Here is a 17,629-nt window from a genome sequence, read left to right on the forward strand (position 1 = left end):
AATATAACGTAAAGGTACTTTTATTTCATTATTAATTATAAGTCTTATTAAAATAATTATTATTTTGGACTTATTTGTGTAGCTTTTGCATTTTATGATAGCGCAAAACAAATCCGATTTACTAGTGTTGAACAATGCTAGGGACATATTTTATTCAACATCATGAATGAATGATACAATAATAATTATTATCACAAATTGCAAAGGCTATAAATAACTTACAGATGATATTACAAAATAATCGAAAATAATCATTGTTTTAAGCGGAATATTTCGAACGGCTCTAAACTATTGAATTTAACTTTATGAGTTGGAATTCATGTTTGGATCATATTGACGTGATCTTGAGGGCAGTCTCAAAGCTGAGATTAGTTTATTAATACCACATTTAAAGTGGACGCGCGCTTATTAATCTTTGTATGAAATCGCATGCAACTTCGCGCACGTATCCGCGCCGCACGATCCGCTTTTTGCCGCAAAATGCCATGACTTCGGCGCGTGCGGCTTCTGCGGCACGTCTAGGTGCGCGTTCACTCTTCATCGAAAAGACATTCAGGTATTCACACGATGTAATAACTCATTTTTGTAATCAATTTAGTTTTCTTATTCGGCTTGTAAAAACCTAACCTTATTCATTCAATTTCCTTTTCATACGTAACTCTTTAACATATCTATACACATCACAATGTATACGTTCAAACAGTGACAACTTTTAGAAACAATCCTGATTTACATAAGCATGGTCCGTTCTTGGCAAGGTGAAAACGATATCAAAAAGAGAAAAATCCCTGTTTTCACCTCCTGATTCTCAAACGGGCAGCGCCGGTTCCAACCTCGGTACCGAACTTGCACCAATGAGTTATTAATTTATCTTAAGTGCAGTTTTCACTAACACAGTTGGCTCGACCATTATAGACGGCCATACGGCCTACCACATTCATCTAGACTGTTGCTATGGTAACTGTTTGAACATATCCATTGCATTGAATTTATAAACTATTCCTCCATTGCAGAGTCCACGGGCTTCTGTCTGCCTTTGGTCAGTTCTTCTAATTCCGTCTGCAGCTCGGCGTATCGCTTTTGGAGCTGTTTCTCGCGATCTGTTTGACGGTTCACGTCTTCTGTCAATGACTGTAAGCAAAAAAATGTTTGTAAATAAACTCACGCTAAAGGTCTCCGTGGGTCAGTAGTTAGCGTTGGGCTCACGATCAGACGGTCCCGGGTTCGAATCCCGGTGGGGACAAATCACAAAAATAATTTTGTTATCCCTAGATTGGTTATGATATTACAGGCTGATCACCCGATTGTCCGAAAAAATATGTTTCGGTGCTTTGGAAGGCGCATTAGGCAGTTGGTCTAGGTTACTACGTATTAATGATGGATATAGATCCAGCCATATTTTTACCGGATAAGGGTTGAATCACATCTTTTTTTATTATTTATTTATTCCAAAAAAGGTACAATTTTTCTTAAAAAAATAATTTCGCCAAACTTATACCAGTTTGTTGGCGGGCGCTCTTATAACTAAATGAGTATGCACCTTTTGTTGCTTAAAAGAAATTGCTAAATACTCTCAAACATCTGTCAGCACCTATTCGCACTTTCCTATGTTTCTATCTTTTTCTGTTACAACCGTCGTTTGCTAGAGCGAGAGGGACCGCATGCAGAGAATCTGCCAAGCGCTGGAGAAGAGAAGCATAGGAAAGGTGCTCACTGATGTGGTTCAACGGCTGTCTATATTTTCCGAAGGACTCTACTCACCTCTATCCTACGTGGTATCGCTGCCTTCTCCTGGTCAGCGAGGAACTTGAAGGTGGACAGTTCAAGGTTGGCTTGCTCGATCTGATCCTGCAGCTCTTGGAACTGTTTGATCAGCGATGCTGCGCGGCTCTGGTACCCGCCTGGGGATTAGGATTACACGGTAAGAGGCGCACATTATAACTAATACTGACTGGGTACGTGACCCCGCTCCATTGCAGTTTGGGATTGAGAGCCAAAAATTCACACCAAGCACTTCGCTTCATCTTTTATAATGCGTACGGCCAATGACCATTCCCTTCAAGTTATAACTTGAGTTCCTAGAAGAGAGAACTAGAAGGTATGTCAGTCTCGCTCGCAATCACGCGTTAGGCGGCAAACGGCAAGAATGAGATTTTTGGGGTGGCCATGTCCATCTCTGCCCATGAAAATCTGCTCATATCGTACCTGTCAATACCCTTAATTTCTTCTCCATCTTCGAACACTTCTTGGCTTCCTTGGCCATGTGGTTTCTATTCTGTTCTAACCTCTTCTCCGCAGACTCTAACCTGTCCTTTTTGCTCGCCAGATTCGCACGAGTGTAACGATTTTGACCAGGTAAGAAAAGTACCTGTAAATAATAACGTTGATAAGTTATTTTACTAATGTGAAGTTTACTTAAAAGAGGCGAGCATGCATGAGCATGTCTTTGATGAAAAAGGACAAAGCGAAAGTAGTGTCTCAGGATCATAGTAAGTGGAATTCCTTGGTCTCTGCCTTCCACATGTTCCTTTCAGGCAAGACTGATTAGGCACCTTCTTGGTAAACTCGTTAAACCGTCGACATTTTTTTAACCTCTAGGGGCAGAATACTGCGGGGCGGAAGGCAAGAGGGAAACCACTGCCCTATTTTTCCCTAAAAAGTAGCATGGAAAATGCTGCACCGACAACAGCGTGGCTCTTAAATTGATGATGATGAGGGGCAGAATGGTGTCAAGAGCCAACTTTTTTTTCAGACAATCAGGTGATTCAGCTTACAATGTTCTAAGTAAACGAGGAACAGTCTCAAAGTGGTTTGTGGTAGTGTCCCGATAACAATTCAAAAGCCGAATGCTCTAACCGATAAACCAAGGCTGGTATCCGCTAGGGAGGCAAGTGCATTGTGGTTAAATAGTGCACATAAGCTAGAAGTAACTCCTCGATAGAGCGAAGTGGAAGAGAAATACGAAGAAGGCAGACCGCACCGTCAGGTAGGAGTAATAAATGCCAAAGAGAGAGAGAGAGAGAGAGAGAGACAGAGTGCAGAGTGAGAGTTACGGGGAGTTTGCTGTTGCAAGTACACTAACCTGAGCGAGGCACTCCTCCCACACTTGAGTGTACGCATCCATGCTGAGGTCGCCGTGGCCCATGCCTGTCTTCACCACCTCCATCTCCGCCTGCAGCTGTTGCTTGGCTGCATCCAGTTCCTCCTTGGAAAACTCTTCGTATGGATGCTGTTCTAAGTACGCCAGGTGCGCCGCTTGAAGTTGCACCGCGCGCTTTTTGTCTACAGCTGGGGAAAATATGGTCTTGATGTAGTAAACAGTCTATTTTAAACAAGAGGCGTTGAAGGCCTGGTGACAGAAAAAGGTCATGGGGTCGAATTTCAGGTTGGACTCTAAACCACCGAATGCGAATTTATTTTTGAATTTATGTTTGGATCATAAATAATTGAAAACAGTGACGGAATCTGAGATATGTGTTTTCGGAGCTAAGTAAATTAACCTCTAATTTAGTTAGTCTAACCTTTCGGTTGGAAGGTCAGGTCAGGTTAAGCAGGTACAAGACAATAAGGGGAACTCACTTTGCGGCGGATCATGCAGAGAATCATAATGCAGCATGGTGACCATCTCAGCCTTGAGCAGCTCCTCAGCCTGCTGCAGCGCCGTCAGCTGCCCCGTGGAGTGTCCGCGCAGCACGCTGTTGTTGACGTCGGCGGGCCGCGCCAGCTCGCGCTGTATGGCTGTCGAGCGCAGCGCCAGGGCCGCCAGACCTGCGAGCGACGGACTGGTCAACACTAGGTTCATAGACTGGTAAACAAATAAAACGGAGCTACCAGTTACCAGAAAAGAACTCGCTATCATGATGAATTTAACGGTGACAGGTTACCATTATACACAACATTACACCTATTTTCTTTTGGGATATAGATTTGCTGCGATCTTAACAGACATCTCTTGCTTCCTCCATATTCATCAATCTTCTACTTAAACTGGATTTTAAAACGTCCTAAAAAAGATCACATTCACCTAGGCCTTTCTCTTCAGCTTCTAAAACTTTCTTCCATTCACGTCTCTCCTCATGGTCAAGCTTCCTATCATCTGACTGGCTTCTGTCGATTCAGTAGACCCTGACATCAAGATTGGCGACGCCGGTCCTCAACCACACAATCAACACGATAGAAGAATCCATTCGACATGATGACGAGAAGACAATACTGGTCTGAAAACTTCTAACATGGCATTGAAGTGAAAACCATCGAAACTCACGTCTCTCTTCCTGTTCGAGCTGCATCCTTGCGTCAGCGTCGGCCTGGTCTTCCACGGCGGCTGCGGGCGTCCACTCGGCCGCTTCCTCGCCTTCTTGCTCTGGTACCACGATCTCATAGTCGTTGCGAGGCGTTGGGAGGGATTGCAGCGCGTTGCGGACTGATGCTTTTAGCTGACGAATAGGAGATAATTATGACGAGAATCTACGGTGTAAAGTGATTGAATAAAGAAAACGCATTGTTTGCGCTTGCTGGACTGGTAGAGGATAAAAAAACAGGTGTTCAACTGATACAACATAGCACAGTATCACACCTGTATCCCCGAAAGGTTATGCAGAGATGTCTTCTTCTTACAGAAGATGCCTTTGCATCATGCCTTTGTATACATCCACTCCTTGCCAGCTATGTAAATGACCCATGTAATAGGAGCGAGCCTATTGCCATTGACTGGGCACAATTCCTGATTCCGGTGGTTATAGCGAACAATTGATTTTGATGGAAACCAATCTTATCATCTCTAGAAAGTTGTCCTAGTCTATTTATCCACGTATTAGTGGACATTGAAAATATTATGCAAACTTTGCTATACTAAAATAAATAATACATTTTCACAGTTTCAACACAGATTCTTAGAACATTAGAGAGATATTTTAACATGTTTGTGTGCAATAGAATTACCTGTTTTTGCATCTGATTGGCAACTTGCGGTGTGTCGCCAGTACCCAGTCTTTCCTCTGGGTTTATACTCAATTTGTCTCGAAGACCCGGTGTCTGAAACAACAATATTTTGAATTATTTTTCCATACATACATGGCACAGGCCTCCCGATGGTATGGAGCATACTCCACCACGCTGTTCCACTGCGTGTTGGTGGAGGTGTTTGGGCTAGTAACCCAGGATCGAAGCACGGAATCATCTTACTTTTTCGGACTTTCAGGTGATTCAAGCCTGCAATGTCCTTACCAAACACACGACAGTCTAACAAAGTGATTTCGACAATGTCCCCATCGGGAATCGCGAATCGGGAATCCCGAGGCTGTTATTTATTTTAACGTTTCTATTGGTGCTAATTCCTGTAAATACCATCTAATTTTATTTTAAGTTATATCTGTCAGTTTCTTATCCGCCGAAAAGGAAAGGGACGGGTAATCGACAAGCCTAAAATTTATGGAACACACGTCAATTTTAAGCAGAAATCTAAAACAACCGTCTAAAAATTTACCAGCACAAATTTACATAGGCATACCAGCGAGATACCTTTTTGATTCGCCCGGGTTATTCATTCATTTATTCATTCTTTCTAAAATTAAGAGCTGTCAATCATCCGTCCCTTTCCTTTTCTGCGGATAAGAAAATGACAGGTTTAAGTAAAATTAGGGGTGGTATTAATAAACGAATCTCAACTGAGACTGCCCTCAAGATCACGCTCAAGTACCTGTTTTTATATAAAAACTGTCACATTTACATGATCTTGAGAGCAGTCTCGAAGCTGAGATTAGTTTATTAATACCACGCTAGGAGGTGTCTGCAGGAATCGGGGCCATTGTTAAACTATAGTGACAAATGTACAAGATACATACGGCCAGTGCAGTCTGATTGCCGTGACTGGGGGTGTTGAAACTGCCTGGCGTGGACACCTCACTGCGAGAAGATCTGTAACAAATTGATAAGTGTTGTCATGCTTATTTCTGATAAACTTCGACACACAATAATTTACCTAAACATTCTTCTTCTTCTGTCGTGTGGGGGATTTGGAATACCAACCCCATCAACCCTTACATCAGTAAGTAGTAACCGGGACCAACGGCTTAACGTGCCTTCCGAACATCAGGTGATCAGCCATCACAAAATGATTGTGGGCTAGTAGTTAAAACATGTCAAACCGGTGACACACAAGACCACAGTGACTTTAAGACTGTTCTCTGATCATCCTACATTGGAAATAAACGATTTTTTGCTAATCTTGTACTACTTCGTGCCACCTACCTGAACGGCGTGGCCAGTATGGTGTTGGGCGTGGCTAACGTCTTGCCCTGCGGCAGGGCGGCGGAGAAGTCCACTTGCTGCAGTTCGGTGTTGCTGCCACCGGCGAGTGGGGTGTCCACGTGGGTCAGCGCCATCACGTTCTGGGCTTCCATCAGGATTCTGACAAATAGAATTAATATCAAAAAAACAAAACGCAGGCAGCCTTATCGCTGAACGATATCTCTTCCAGATGACCTATGATAGGTAAATGAGCTATTATAATATTAGAGAAGGGCTGATCGATGGTTCCCTGGAAGGGTTGCCTGGTAGAAATTGCTGTATGTGCAATAAGGCCGCCCGTTGTACCTTTCTGTATCTGTTGTCCTTTGTGCTCAATAAAAAATCAGAGAAAGTTGGTAACGTATAGTACGTAAGCTTCAATCGAGTTGAGATATATGTAAAAAGACAATTGATTTTAGGATACTTTTACGCTGTTGGAAACCAGAAACACGGTGAGCCCCAAGATAATGGATGTTCTTGACACTAAATGTTATGGAAGATAGTGATATTGGTTGCTTCTTAATCAATATGTGTGGGTTTCTTTAGGATGATTACCTTAACCGCTGAGCATGTGATAATCATTTATAATCCAAACATGGATTATAAAATCGTTCGAACCTGTGCAAAGTGAGAGTGAAGCGGTCTTCTAAGGGCTAGCTGAAGAGGTAGCTGAGTATACCTGTCCTGGTGCTGCATGGGCGTCCTGAGCGCGGTGGCGGGCGCAGGCGTGAGCGCATAGTCGGCCAGCAGCGCGTCCGTGGCGGCGCCCGCCGCGCCCGCTGACTCCCGCGCCGCCTCAGACGCGCGGCCCAGCTTCACCACTTGTTGTAGCTCCTGCGTACATAATCATTATTGGTTCGTTTGCTGTCGACTAGGATAGTGTTTTGACGGTGCAGCTTAGTTCACTAGTGCCAACTGGATATCATTGCCTTCAAGTGGAAACCACGTAAGTGCCTTTTTGACACATCACATTCGGATGTGATTTTTCTTGACAAAACCTCGCAAAAGACACGCTAGTTACAACGGAGGTAAATATTTGTGATCTCAATATTAACCCGGAAAGAAATTGCGGTTTTGTGGAAGAAAATCAAATTAGAATGTGTCTTTTAAAAAGGCGTTGTTGTCTCTAAAAGGCGACGATATGAATATCTACTATTCAATCTGCATCTGCTAACTTACGATTCGTAAGTTCAATATTTGTGGTATGGTCGCGGTATGATCTATCCACTCCAAGTCTACTAAGGTGAACTATCTCTTGGAAACACAACTGCGATAGGTTATTCCGCTTCGCTATTCACTTTAAAAAGAAGGAGGCAAAGACGACTTTCATTGTAACTCATCATCTCCCTAGCGTTATCCCGTTTTCAAAGAGTCCAAGGTTTCACAGGTCCAGTTTTATACAGAAGCGACTGCCTGTCTGACCTTTCAACCTGAATGGAAAACCAGCCCAATACAGGAATTAATTTGAAGTATGATTCCGAAAAGGACTCCGAGAAGGACTTACGATGACCAAATTGGAGATGTCCTTAGAAAAGGTTCAATACGATCTACTCTGAACCGGCGTGTGTGTATGAAGCGATTGATGAATGTGGAGAAAGCAAGAGAAGTGTGTCAGGATCGAAGTAAATGGAATTCTATAGTCTCTGATTACCCCGGTGGGAAATAGGCGTGAGTTTATGTATGAATGATTCCGAAACCCAAACTGAAATCCCTTCATAGCGTTGAAAAAACCGCCCTTATGAATAATCTTCACGCCTCACCTGGTCAGTGACTTGCGGCTCGGGCAGCACCAGCTTGCTGCGTTTCCTGGCGGGCTGGTCGCCCTGCAGCATCGCTTGTGGCACGTCGTTCTCCTTGCGTTGTTTCAATTTGTTCTTGTCCTTACGGCGTTCCCTCTGGGGAATAAAAACAAATGTGGTCAAATGTTTCATATACAAGGCTTCCTGGAAGAAATTTCTGTTAGAAACTTGTACCTTTTATCTCTTTTCTTGTTATAAAATTATGTTTTGTGTTGTACTGTGTACAACATAGGCCCCATCGATCTTTTCCAGTATTCCATAGCCATATAATCAGTCCTAGTTTATTTGACGATTATTGGCATTTTACGAGATATGGCCAACGTCGTTTCATTTCCACCTCACTTCATACATCTCTATCTGGTACTTTTTGTACACGAGGGTGTTTCTGGTTGGCAAAACTTCTTGGGAACACTTTGTAGCTTCTTCTAACACATCTGACTTTAAAAGCCATTCAATCAATAATAGTCATGAACTGGTTTGTACCAGTTATGTACATTTTAATATTTTTAGTAAAATTTCCAAATAAAAAGTACCTCTTCCTTCTCCGAGTGCAGCTCGCCATCCAAATGCTGCTGCCTCAGCCGCGTGAAGTCCGGCGCCATAGGGTCGACAACCTCCGTGGACGTGTCGTAGAAACCTGAAGCTGGTTTCTTCTCGAACGGAATCTCTGAGTTGTAGTCCACTCCGCGCTTCTTTTTGCGCCTGTTGGACGGTTGATGGAAGTTTGTTAAAACGTTTTGTGTACGTAAATACAAAAAAATACAAAAATATTTATTCAATAGACACGGTATAAGAATGCTTATTACACTGGATATCCATACTAGGCATGCCTGTGTCGTGAGTATCACTTCAGAAAACTGTTTACTAGGACTATACCTGTCACAGAACTACATACAAATAAATAAATGAAAAGAATAAACAAGAGAAAAAACAAAACAAAGAAATCGCAAACAGAAATCAAACTATTTAGAAACAAAACTAGTACAAAATATTGTGTGTGTGTGTGTGTGAAATACGTTCAAAGTGCTGCCCTATGATGCGGATATAGCCCTATAAACCTATTTACATCTACCAATCTTTCATCAGTCATGACTTACATCAAGAAAAATCGACCTTGTTATTACTACATTTGTATCGGATATATTATGACTGTGTGTCATGAAACTATTGATGATAGATTGATAGATGTAACTGAGCCCTAAGTTCACTTCTTTTGATTACCACGCCTCCAAGTACCTAGTAACTGTGCCAAGCGTGGCGCGAATTATATAGTGGGTGTCGACAATTGCAACATAAAAATATCTTTTAAAAAAAGGTTATAAATATATTAATTCTTTACTTTTTAATTAATTTTATATCTTTTATTTTTTATTTTATTTATATTCCGATGAATATACATCGATATGTACCTCTTATTGTCGGACGTGTTTGTACCCTTTGCATTTACTTAAAGTGAATTATCATTATTATTATTATTAATTACTAAAGTCACCGACATAGCTCGGAGAATTGCAAAGCTGAAGTGGCAGTGGGCAGGACACATAGCGAGGAGAACCGATGGCGGATGGGGCGGAAAGGTTCTGGAGTGGCGACCACGTGTCGGACGACGCTCAGTGGGTAGGCCCGCTACAAGGTGGACCGACCATCTGGTGAAGGTCGCGGGAAGCCGCTGGATGCGGGCAGCGCAGGACCGATCGTTGTGGAGATCCTTGGGGGAGGCCTATGCCCAGCAGTGGGCGTCATACGGCTGATGATGATGAAAGTGAATTATATGCTTTACTACAGTCTACGAGTGGTGAAACTAATCAATCCACATACAATTTAACAGTGGATTTCCACCAATGTCCGCATCGAATGCTATCTAAGTGAATAGACGTCGTACGGCACAATGGTCATCAATCAATCAATGGGCATGGATTTTTGTCTATTGTTTTTGACCAATGTCAAAGCCCTCATAACTCGCGTTGCAGCGCGGTTGCCGTACCGCGGGGGCTGGTGTACACAATGAATGCACAGTATAAAAAAGGAAATCTGTTTTATTTTATGACTTATAAAATATTTTTTGGATAATATGGAAAACCATTATGTCAGACCACTCATTCCACACAACGAAACTGCTCATAGACCAGAGGACTGATTGTAGGTTAAATCAAGAAAAAAATGTTTTCCAATGTGCCTCACCTGAGTGGCACAGCAATGCCAGCAGCACTAAGTTCTCTTCTTTTCTGCAGTGCTGCCAGTCTTCTTGCTTCTTCCAGCTGCTTCTCTCTCGCTTTCCTCTTAGCCTTCTTGCCCTGTGTGTTGGCGAGACGGGCGCGTGCCTCTGACAGCATCTCCAGCTCTAAGGACAAACCCAGGTTACATAGAAGTAAAAAAAAATGCTTTTATTCACAGATAGTAAATATTTTATTCATTTATTCCATATTTATGTTATGTGTGTCCTAGGATATAGGCCTCCTCCAAAATGCACCTCTCTTGTCTGTTACATGTTGACCTTATCATAGAAAAGTTTTTTTATATTTATTTGAGCCGATATAATCATTTTTCTTATTTAATTTGAAACATCAGATTTTCTGGTATAATAGTCAGCTTGTCCTGTGAACATAGATTTCTTCTGAAAATGCATTTTCCAGAAATGTAGGTTTCCTCATATTTTCCTTAGCCGCTGAGCATGTGATAATTATTTATAATCCAAACATGAATTCCAAAATAAATTCGACAATCACTGGTTTAGGCCTGGTCAGTTTGTCCTATGACAAATAGATCTCTTCTAAGTCTTTTCTTTGTTTTACTACCTTAACATTTTATTCTATAGCCTTGACGACTAAGCCTATGCGGAGAGGTTGACTGACCCAATATTAATATTTGCCCATAAATAATAATTTAGGTTTACTTACAATATCCAGTTTTGATTTTAAACTTCACAATAATTTTTTTGTGTAAATATGGGGTGGAGAATTAACTTACCATCTTCATCCATGTCCTTGGGGTCAGGCCTGGCGGGTTTTGTCTCAGGGTTAGGGTCAATCTCTCCAGGCTTCAGCTTGCGTGGGTCATCACCCATGTCCTCCCCTTCCTCCTTCTTTTGAGCTTGATCCCTGCAAAATCATATTTATACTTCAGTAAATCATCTTATATGGCATCATTTTAGGCTCTATAGTATATGAATTTATTTTTATTTTGAAGAATATAATAAAATAGTTCTTTTTATGGCAAAATAGATAATTATCAGATAAAGCATATACTTTAGTTGTAACACCAAATGTCCTTTTAAAATCCAAACCCCATTGTTTAACTATTGTGTCTGAAGTCTCGGCTGCAAGAGGATATCCTTTGCTTTTTAAAGAGCAACTTTTTTAAACATATTGATAAATATATGGTTGGAGTGTCCAATTCATAGTGCCCCCTTAGGTACACTCCAACCTGTTATACAGAACTACATATCCCAATACTTACAAGAGATATTCATATCTCTCCAGACACTGTGCTGCTGTTCTACCAATGATAGGGGCTATGGTCCTCCACTGTGTTGGCATCAGCTTGGCGAGGTGGAGCAGCTTCTCGTCCTCCTCCCGGGACCATTCCGTTTTCTTGATGCTGGGATCCAGCCACTCGTACCAACGGGCCTTGCATTGTTTGGCAGACTTGCGGTGGAGCAGTGATGCGATTCGAGACCACTGGTTTTTTCCATATTTCATCACCGCCGCTTTAAGAATTTCATCCTGCAATCATTAAGGTAACAGTATTATCGAGCTACTACCCAACACCTAGCAGATAAAGAAGAATAACAACAGAAATTCAGGCCACAAACCTCGGTGTTGCGCCAAACGCCGCCTTTTATCATAATACGCGGCATTTTGGCGGATTTATTTATTCACTCAAATACACAGAATAAAATGCAACACGTTTACTTAATTTTAATTATTGCTACCGTTTTCACATTGATAAATTTGCAAAAACAATCGATAGAAATAACCAAGAAACACGAATGACGTCTATATTCTTTTTTTTTTTTTGTTTAGGTTTTCCCCGAAGGGTAAGGCAAAGGGAACTATGCCCATACAGCCATGTCTTACGTATTTTTTTTCTTGATGAATGATGAAATGATGAAAGGTGATGATGATGAAACCTAAGCCCCCACCCTCGGAGTAGACTCCTACTCCGAACCCCAAACGAATTAACTCGAAAGTCCGCATAAACTATCGAGTTATGAAGCGGCTTCCTGACACGAAGCGAAAATAGGCAGATACACTTTGTTTATTGAATACTCCAATATAATAACACTCGCGAATGTCTTCCGACTAACTTAATGCGATCATCAACCACAAAACACCACTTCGTATTAATTATTTAGATTATTCAATGAAGAAAGCAACTGTCCCGTTCCCGTTTCCCGCCAAAAAGCCTCTATATTATGTATTTGTCTAAAAACACACAACGTCGATATGAAGATTGTTTTGTGAACTTACCCTTTACTCCCGCTATGTTGGTACTATTTACCTGCTTGTCACCTGCTAGGGCAACACTTTCATAAATTTTGAAAGTGTGGTAGCACTGCAATTCTGTCATCCTTTCATAGCGTTTTGTGATTCCCGCTTATACGGTTTATAACTTTTCTCGAGATCGTAAAAAGTTTAAAATCACAAGTTAAATAGCCGTAAAATAGTATATTTTCGTGCCAAATTTGTGTTGTGCCGTAATATGAGTGAGGAAAGTGTGTTAATACCCCGCCTACTGCGGAAAACGAGGTTCAAGAACCTCCACAATATTCTCGCGAAGAACATGTAAGTTCTTCCAGTAACGACTGTGGGGACACTGAATCGGATTCAGAGGGTCAATCCTCACGTCGTCCAAACTAGAGATCCAAGCGTAAATCACAATACTGAGGGTTACGATCCACGCATTGATACCCTCATCACTCAAGTAAGTCAACTTACAAATTATGTACAAAACTTTTTGCCGACGTCATTACCCGGCTCATCTGTAGCTAATTCAGTTAGCTCATCCTCTTCTAACAAATTTTTAACCAAACCCAATGCTGTACAACTTAATTTGGGAGAAATCCAGACTGTTACAGACACCACAAAGGTCATTAAAAATACATCTCAAAAGCGTGTGGACGAATTAATCGATTACAACACTTTAATAGTGATGGTTAGAAAGAGGTGAAGTACTCTAAAGTCTTCAAACCCTTTTAGCAAAGCCGGGCTTTGTGGAGCAAAAACTTAATACTGAACTTTGCCATCTAAATAAAGGCAAAGATTATCTTACAACAACTGAAAGGGCTATGGCAAGGCTTACTAATGGCTTACTAGAACAGAAAGAAAGAATCTGTGACAATTTACAAGAAATTGTTAATTGGGCTAACAACTCATCGGCTGAGTTGAACCCAACTAATTTGTATGAAAAGATATTAATTTCTATTCTATTTTCTTTGTTTGTGGCTGCATCGTCCAGAAACGATGATTCTGCCAACATCAAGGTTCAACAGAAAATACTTAACATTAAAATATAATTTTGATCGGTTAAGTCCTGTATTTGGTCCGGCTTCTGCTCATTACAAAAATATGGAACAGATGTTACAGGTAGTTTGTGAGAGGGCCGAATGCCTATAAATTAAGAGGGGAATGGATTATCTCTGAAGTAGGTAATAAAAACCTTCAGAACACATTGAGGAGATTACCTCCAAGTGCCGAATATTTATACAATACAATACAAATACACTTTATTGCACCAAAAAGAAATTACAAAAAGACTCTTAACTAAGTAAATGGCAAATGGCGGCCTTATCGCTTAAAGCGATTTCTTCCAGACAACCATAAGGTTCCATCTATTTGACCAGAACACCCTCACGCCGGTCATACAGTCACGGGGAGGCACAAATTCCTGGTTAAACGTTCCATCTTACCTGAAAGAAAATAAACCATTCGCTAAGAAGAGACCATCTGAAACTTTTGTGTCAATCTCATGATTCACACCAGGACATGAGTTAATAGGGCTCCGCCTAGTACTTCAACGCATACTTACACATACCAATAGCCAAACCGTAGTGTACAATAGAGAGCCCCCTATCTATCCCCTAGCTACCCTTCTGTGTAGCATCCGCACCTCGCACATTTTTAATATTGATGAACTGGATCGCGGAGATCCTACGTTCGAGAGGAATTCGTCGAGTTTCCTCCGGGCCAATCAAGACTAGACCAAGTTGATTACTCAAACTGCGGAAGTTGTAAGTCTCTTGGAATCCTTGGGATGGCAGATAAATTATCTAAAATCTATACTGAAATTGATTTCAGTATACACACAGTTGACACAGGAGTATTTAGGGATCACTGGGAATACAAAGTTGAAGAGAATGTTTCTATCAAAAAAAAAAAAAAAAAAAAAAAAAAAAAAAAAAAAAAAAAAAAAACAGTCCATAGCAAACATAAAACAACACATTGCAAAAAAAAAAAAAAAAAAAAAAAAAAAAAAAAAAGTACTAGGTCAGTCAAACTTCGCCAACTTTGTTATTCCAAAGATCCGCCTCCATTGTTCTTACCTTCAAATTTTTCTGAAATATTTTAAATTCAATAAAAAATTGTTACTGGTGTTATCCCCACAAGTACGGAACGACATGAAGTGGTGGAGCAAGTCAACTCCCCATACACCCACTCACTGACTACCGATTCGGTGGACTCGGGTTGGGAAGCTCAGTTGGACGAGACCCTCTTATCGGAATCTTGGTCGAAAGAACAGAGGAGGAAGCACTCGATCTGGAAAGAGCTTTTCGCAGTATATGCATTACATACATAAACAGCCTATATACGTCCTACTGCTGGGCACAGGCCTCCCCTCAATCAACCGGAGGGGGTATGGAGCATACTCCACCACGCTGCTCCAATGCGGGTTGGTGGAGGTGTTTTTACGGATAATAGCCGGGACCATCGGCTTAACGTGCACTCCGAAGTACGGAACCGTCTTACTTTTTCGGACAATCAGGTGATTCAAGCCTGAAAAGTCCTTACCAAACAAAGGACAGTCTCACAAAATGATTTCGACAATGTCCCCATCGGGAGTCGAACCCGGACCTCCAGATCGTAAGCCTAACGCTCTAACCACTAGACCACGGAGGCTGTTGTTGCTGTTGGAGATGTGTATTGATTCGGGATCAATTCCATCGTCGGCAGAATTGCCCATATTCTAGTCCAGTTCGACAACCGAACATTGGTCTCCTACATTCGGAAGGAAGGGGGAACGCGCTCTTTCAACTTATTCAATCTGACATGCAAGTTGTTGAAGCTGACAGACAGGCTGAACATAACCCTGTCAGCACACTACCTCCCGGGGAGGTACAACTGCACTGCCGATCGCCTCTCACGGGCACGGCATATATCGGAATGGCACCTGTTGCCCACTACAACAAACCGATTATTTCATCGTTGGGGCACACCAGACGTCGATCTGTTCGCGTCTGCCGAAAGAGCCGTGGTCAACATGTACGTCTCATTAGACTGCAAAGATTGCTCAGCACTCTTCTCAAATGCTTTCATTCAAGTGTGGGAACTTCAACTGGGCTGGACTTTCCCTCCACCCAACCTCATCCCTCGAGTTCTGGCCTATATGAACAGCGCCAAGGGTCTGTATATTGTAATACCTCCACTTCGGGAAAAAATATATTGGCTGGAAGACTTTAGGTCTTGGGCCTTACAGGTCATGGGTTCCACCTATTACGATAGAGAAGCTCGCGGAGTGCTTAGTGGACACTGTCACGAACCGTTCACCCTTACAAATCGACCAAGTGAACCTACAGGCTTGGTTACTTAAAGCTGGGGGCAGCAAACTAGTAGCTGGTCAGAACCCGAAAAGCAATTATTATATAACAGTAATTATTATGTAACAGTTGTTGGCAATCCACAACGAGTACCTATTTTCCTGCAATTAAGGGGTGGTTCAAGTGGTGTGACGAAAATCGTGTTAGTAGCACAAGTCCAGAAAGTCACATAAATGCAGATTTTTAGCCTACATACACTTGGTGGAGAAACTTGCATACAGTTTGATACTAATCCATAAATCTGCAATATTTACATTTTGTATAATTAGACGGGACCGTAAGTCTGATGACCAATTATTACTATGACAGATTTCAGCATCATTCAGAGCAATTTCAGCATCCAACAAGTCAAAGCAAAAAAAAAAAAAAAAAATCTGCCTGTTTGGGTTATCCAGATTGTTCATTATTTGATTGGTAAGTTGTCCCATAACCAAAAATACTTTACTTGAAATCTCTTTGGTTCAAAGACAGACACTGCTATCCATAGGCAGTCAGGATGGCAGCTCTTAAAACACCCTAGCTATATAGCAAGCAAATGTGCCCAGTTACTTGAGCAAGACGTCTTATTGAAGTTTCTCAAAACAGAGGGAATGAGGTTGATAAACTGAAGCACCTATTTATCACTATAACAGGACAACCATAACCAGCTTCTAGGACTGTTATTGGCAGATCAGCTGTGGCCTCAGCAAGCTGGGTTGAAAATCATCCCATTGATGACATACTATCATGAGGCAACTTGAAGAATCAAGATACTTTAAAAAAAGTCTATAGTATTTCTTTACAAGAAATACAAAAGAAGAGTAATACATCTCATTTACTGTTTAATAATGTTGTGCCTGAATAATAATTTTATAAGTTTGAATAAATTATTATGTGTTGATTGTTTCATAAAAGTTTTTAAGAAACAATAAATATTATAATTTTCACATAGCGTTTTGTGTTTGTCACCAGCAGATATCAAACAGGTCTTCATATCGACGTTGTGTGTTTTTAGACAAATACATAATATAATATTTTGAATTACAACAAAATAATTATTATGTATTGAAAGAAAAACACACAACGTCGCAGGAATATCTTCCTGGTGAAGGACTATGAAAAGATGACAGAATTGCAGTGCTACCACACTTTCAAAATTTATGAAAGTGTTGCCCTAGCAGGTGACAAGCAGGTAAATAGTACCAACATAGCGGGAGTAAAGGGTAAGTTCACAAAACAATCTTCATATCGACGTTGTGTGTTTTTCTTTCAATACATAATAATTATTTTGTTGTAATTCAAAATATTATATTCTATATACACGGCGCCATTACTGATATGTTTATGTAGATAGTTAATATATAACCTATTCTTTTTTTTACGATTTTTTTTATAAATACAAACAGCTTATTAGCAAAAAAGACATTATATTTGATAAACGGGTTTAGAATATCACAAACTTAGACAGTTTTTGAACTATTTACTCAAAATATCAGATTTCATGATTTACTTCCAGCTATCTTTGCAAATATCGTTGTTAATGCGTTTTACAATCCAGAAACCGGCTTTTCGGCGGGAAACGGGAACGGGACAGTTGCTTTCTTCATTGAGTAATCTAAATAATTAATACGAAGTGGTGTTTTGTGGTTAATGATCGCATTAAGTTAGTCGGAAGACATTCGCGAGTGTTATTATATTGGAGTATTCAATAAACAAAGTGTATCTGCCTATTTTCGCTTCGTGCCGGGAA

At 41.0% G+C, this 17,629-nt stretch overlaps 1 protein-coding gene across 1 annotated transcript; it reads right to left on the reverse strand.

Annotated features, from left to right (window-relative positions):
• Positions 1-4: 4 nt before the first annotated feature.
• On the reverse strand, positions 5-12,080 carry LOC126369334 (cell division cycle 5-like protein). The gene is made up of 16 exons (XM_050013669.1): positions 11,899-12,080; positions 11,544-11,809; positions 11,055-11,185; positions 10,269-10,428; positions 8,621-8,789; positions 8,049-8,183; positions 6,968-7,122; positions 6,250-6,408; positions 5,844-5,916; positions 4,942-5,034; positions 4,265-4,436; positions 3,580-3,768; positions 3,083-3,288; positions 2,206-2,368; positions 1,762-1,901; positions 5-1,131 (listed from the first exon to the last, which is right to left on the reverse strand). The coding sequence occupies exons 1-16, from the start codon at positions 11,941-11,943 to the stop codon at positions 997-999; spliced, it is 2,391 nt and encodes a 796-aa protein (XP_049869626.1). The 5' UTR covers positions 11,944-12,080; the 3' UTR covers positions 5-996.
• Between the last annotated feature and the right edge of the window lie 5,549 nt (positions 12,081-17,629).

Source organism: Pectinophora gossypiella, chromosome 9 (assembly GCF_024362695.1).
Source record: "Pectinophora gossypiella chromosome 9, ilPecGoss1.1, whole genome shotgun sequence".
NCBI classification, from domain to species: domain Eukaryota; kingdom Metazoa; phylum Arthropoda; class Insecta; order Lepidoptera; family Gelechiidae; genus Pectinophora; species Pectinophora gossypiella.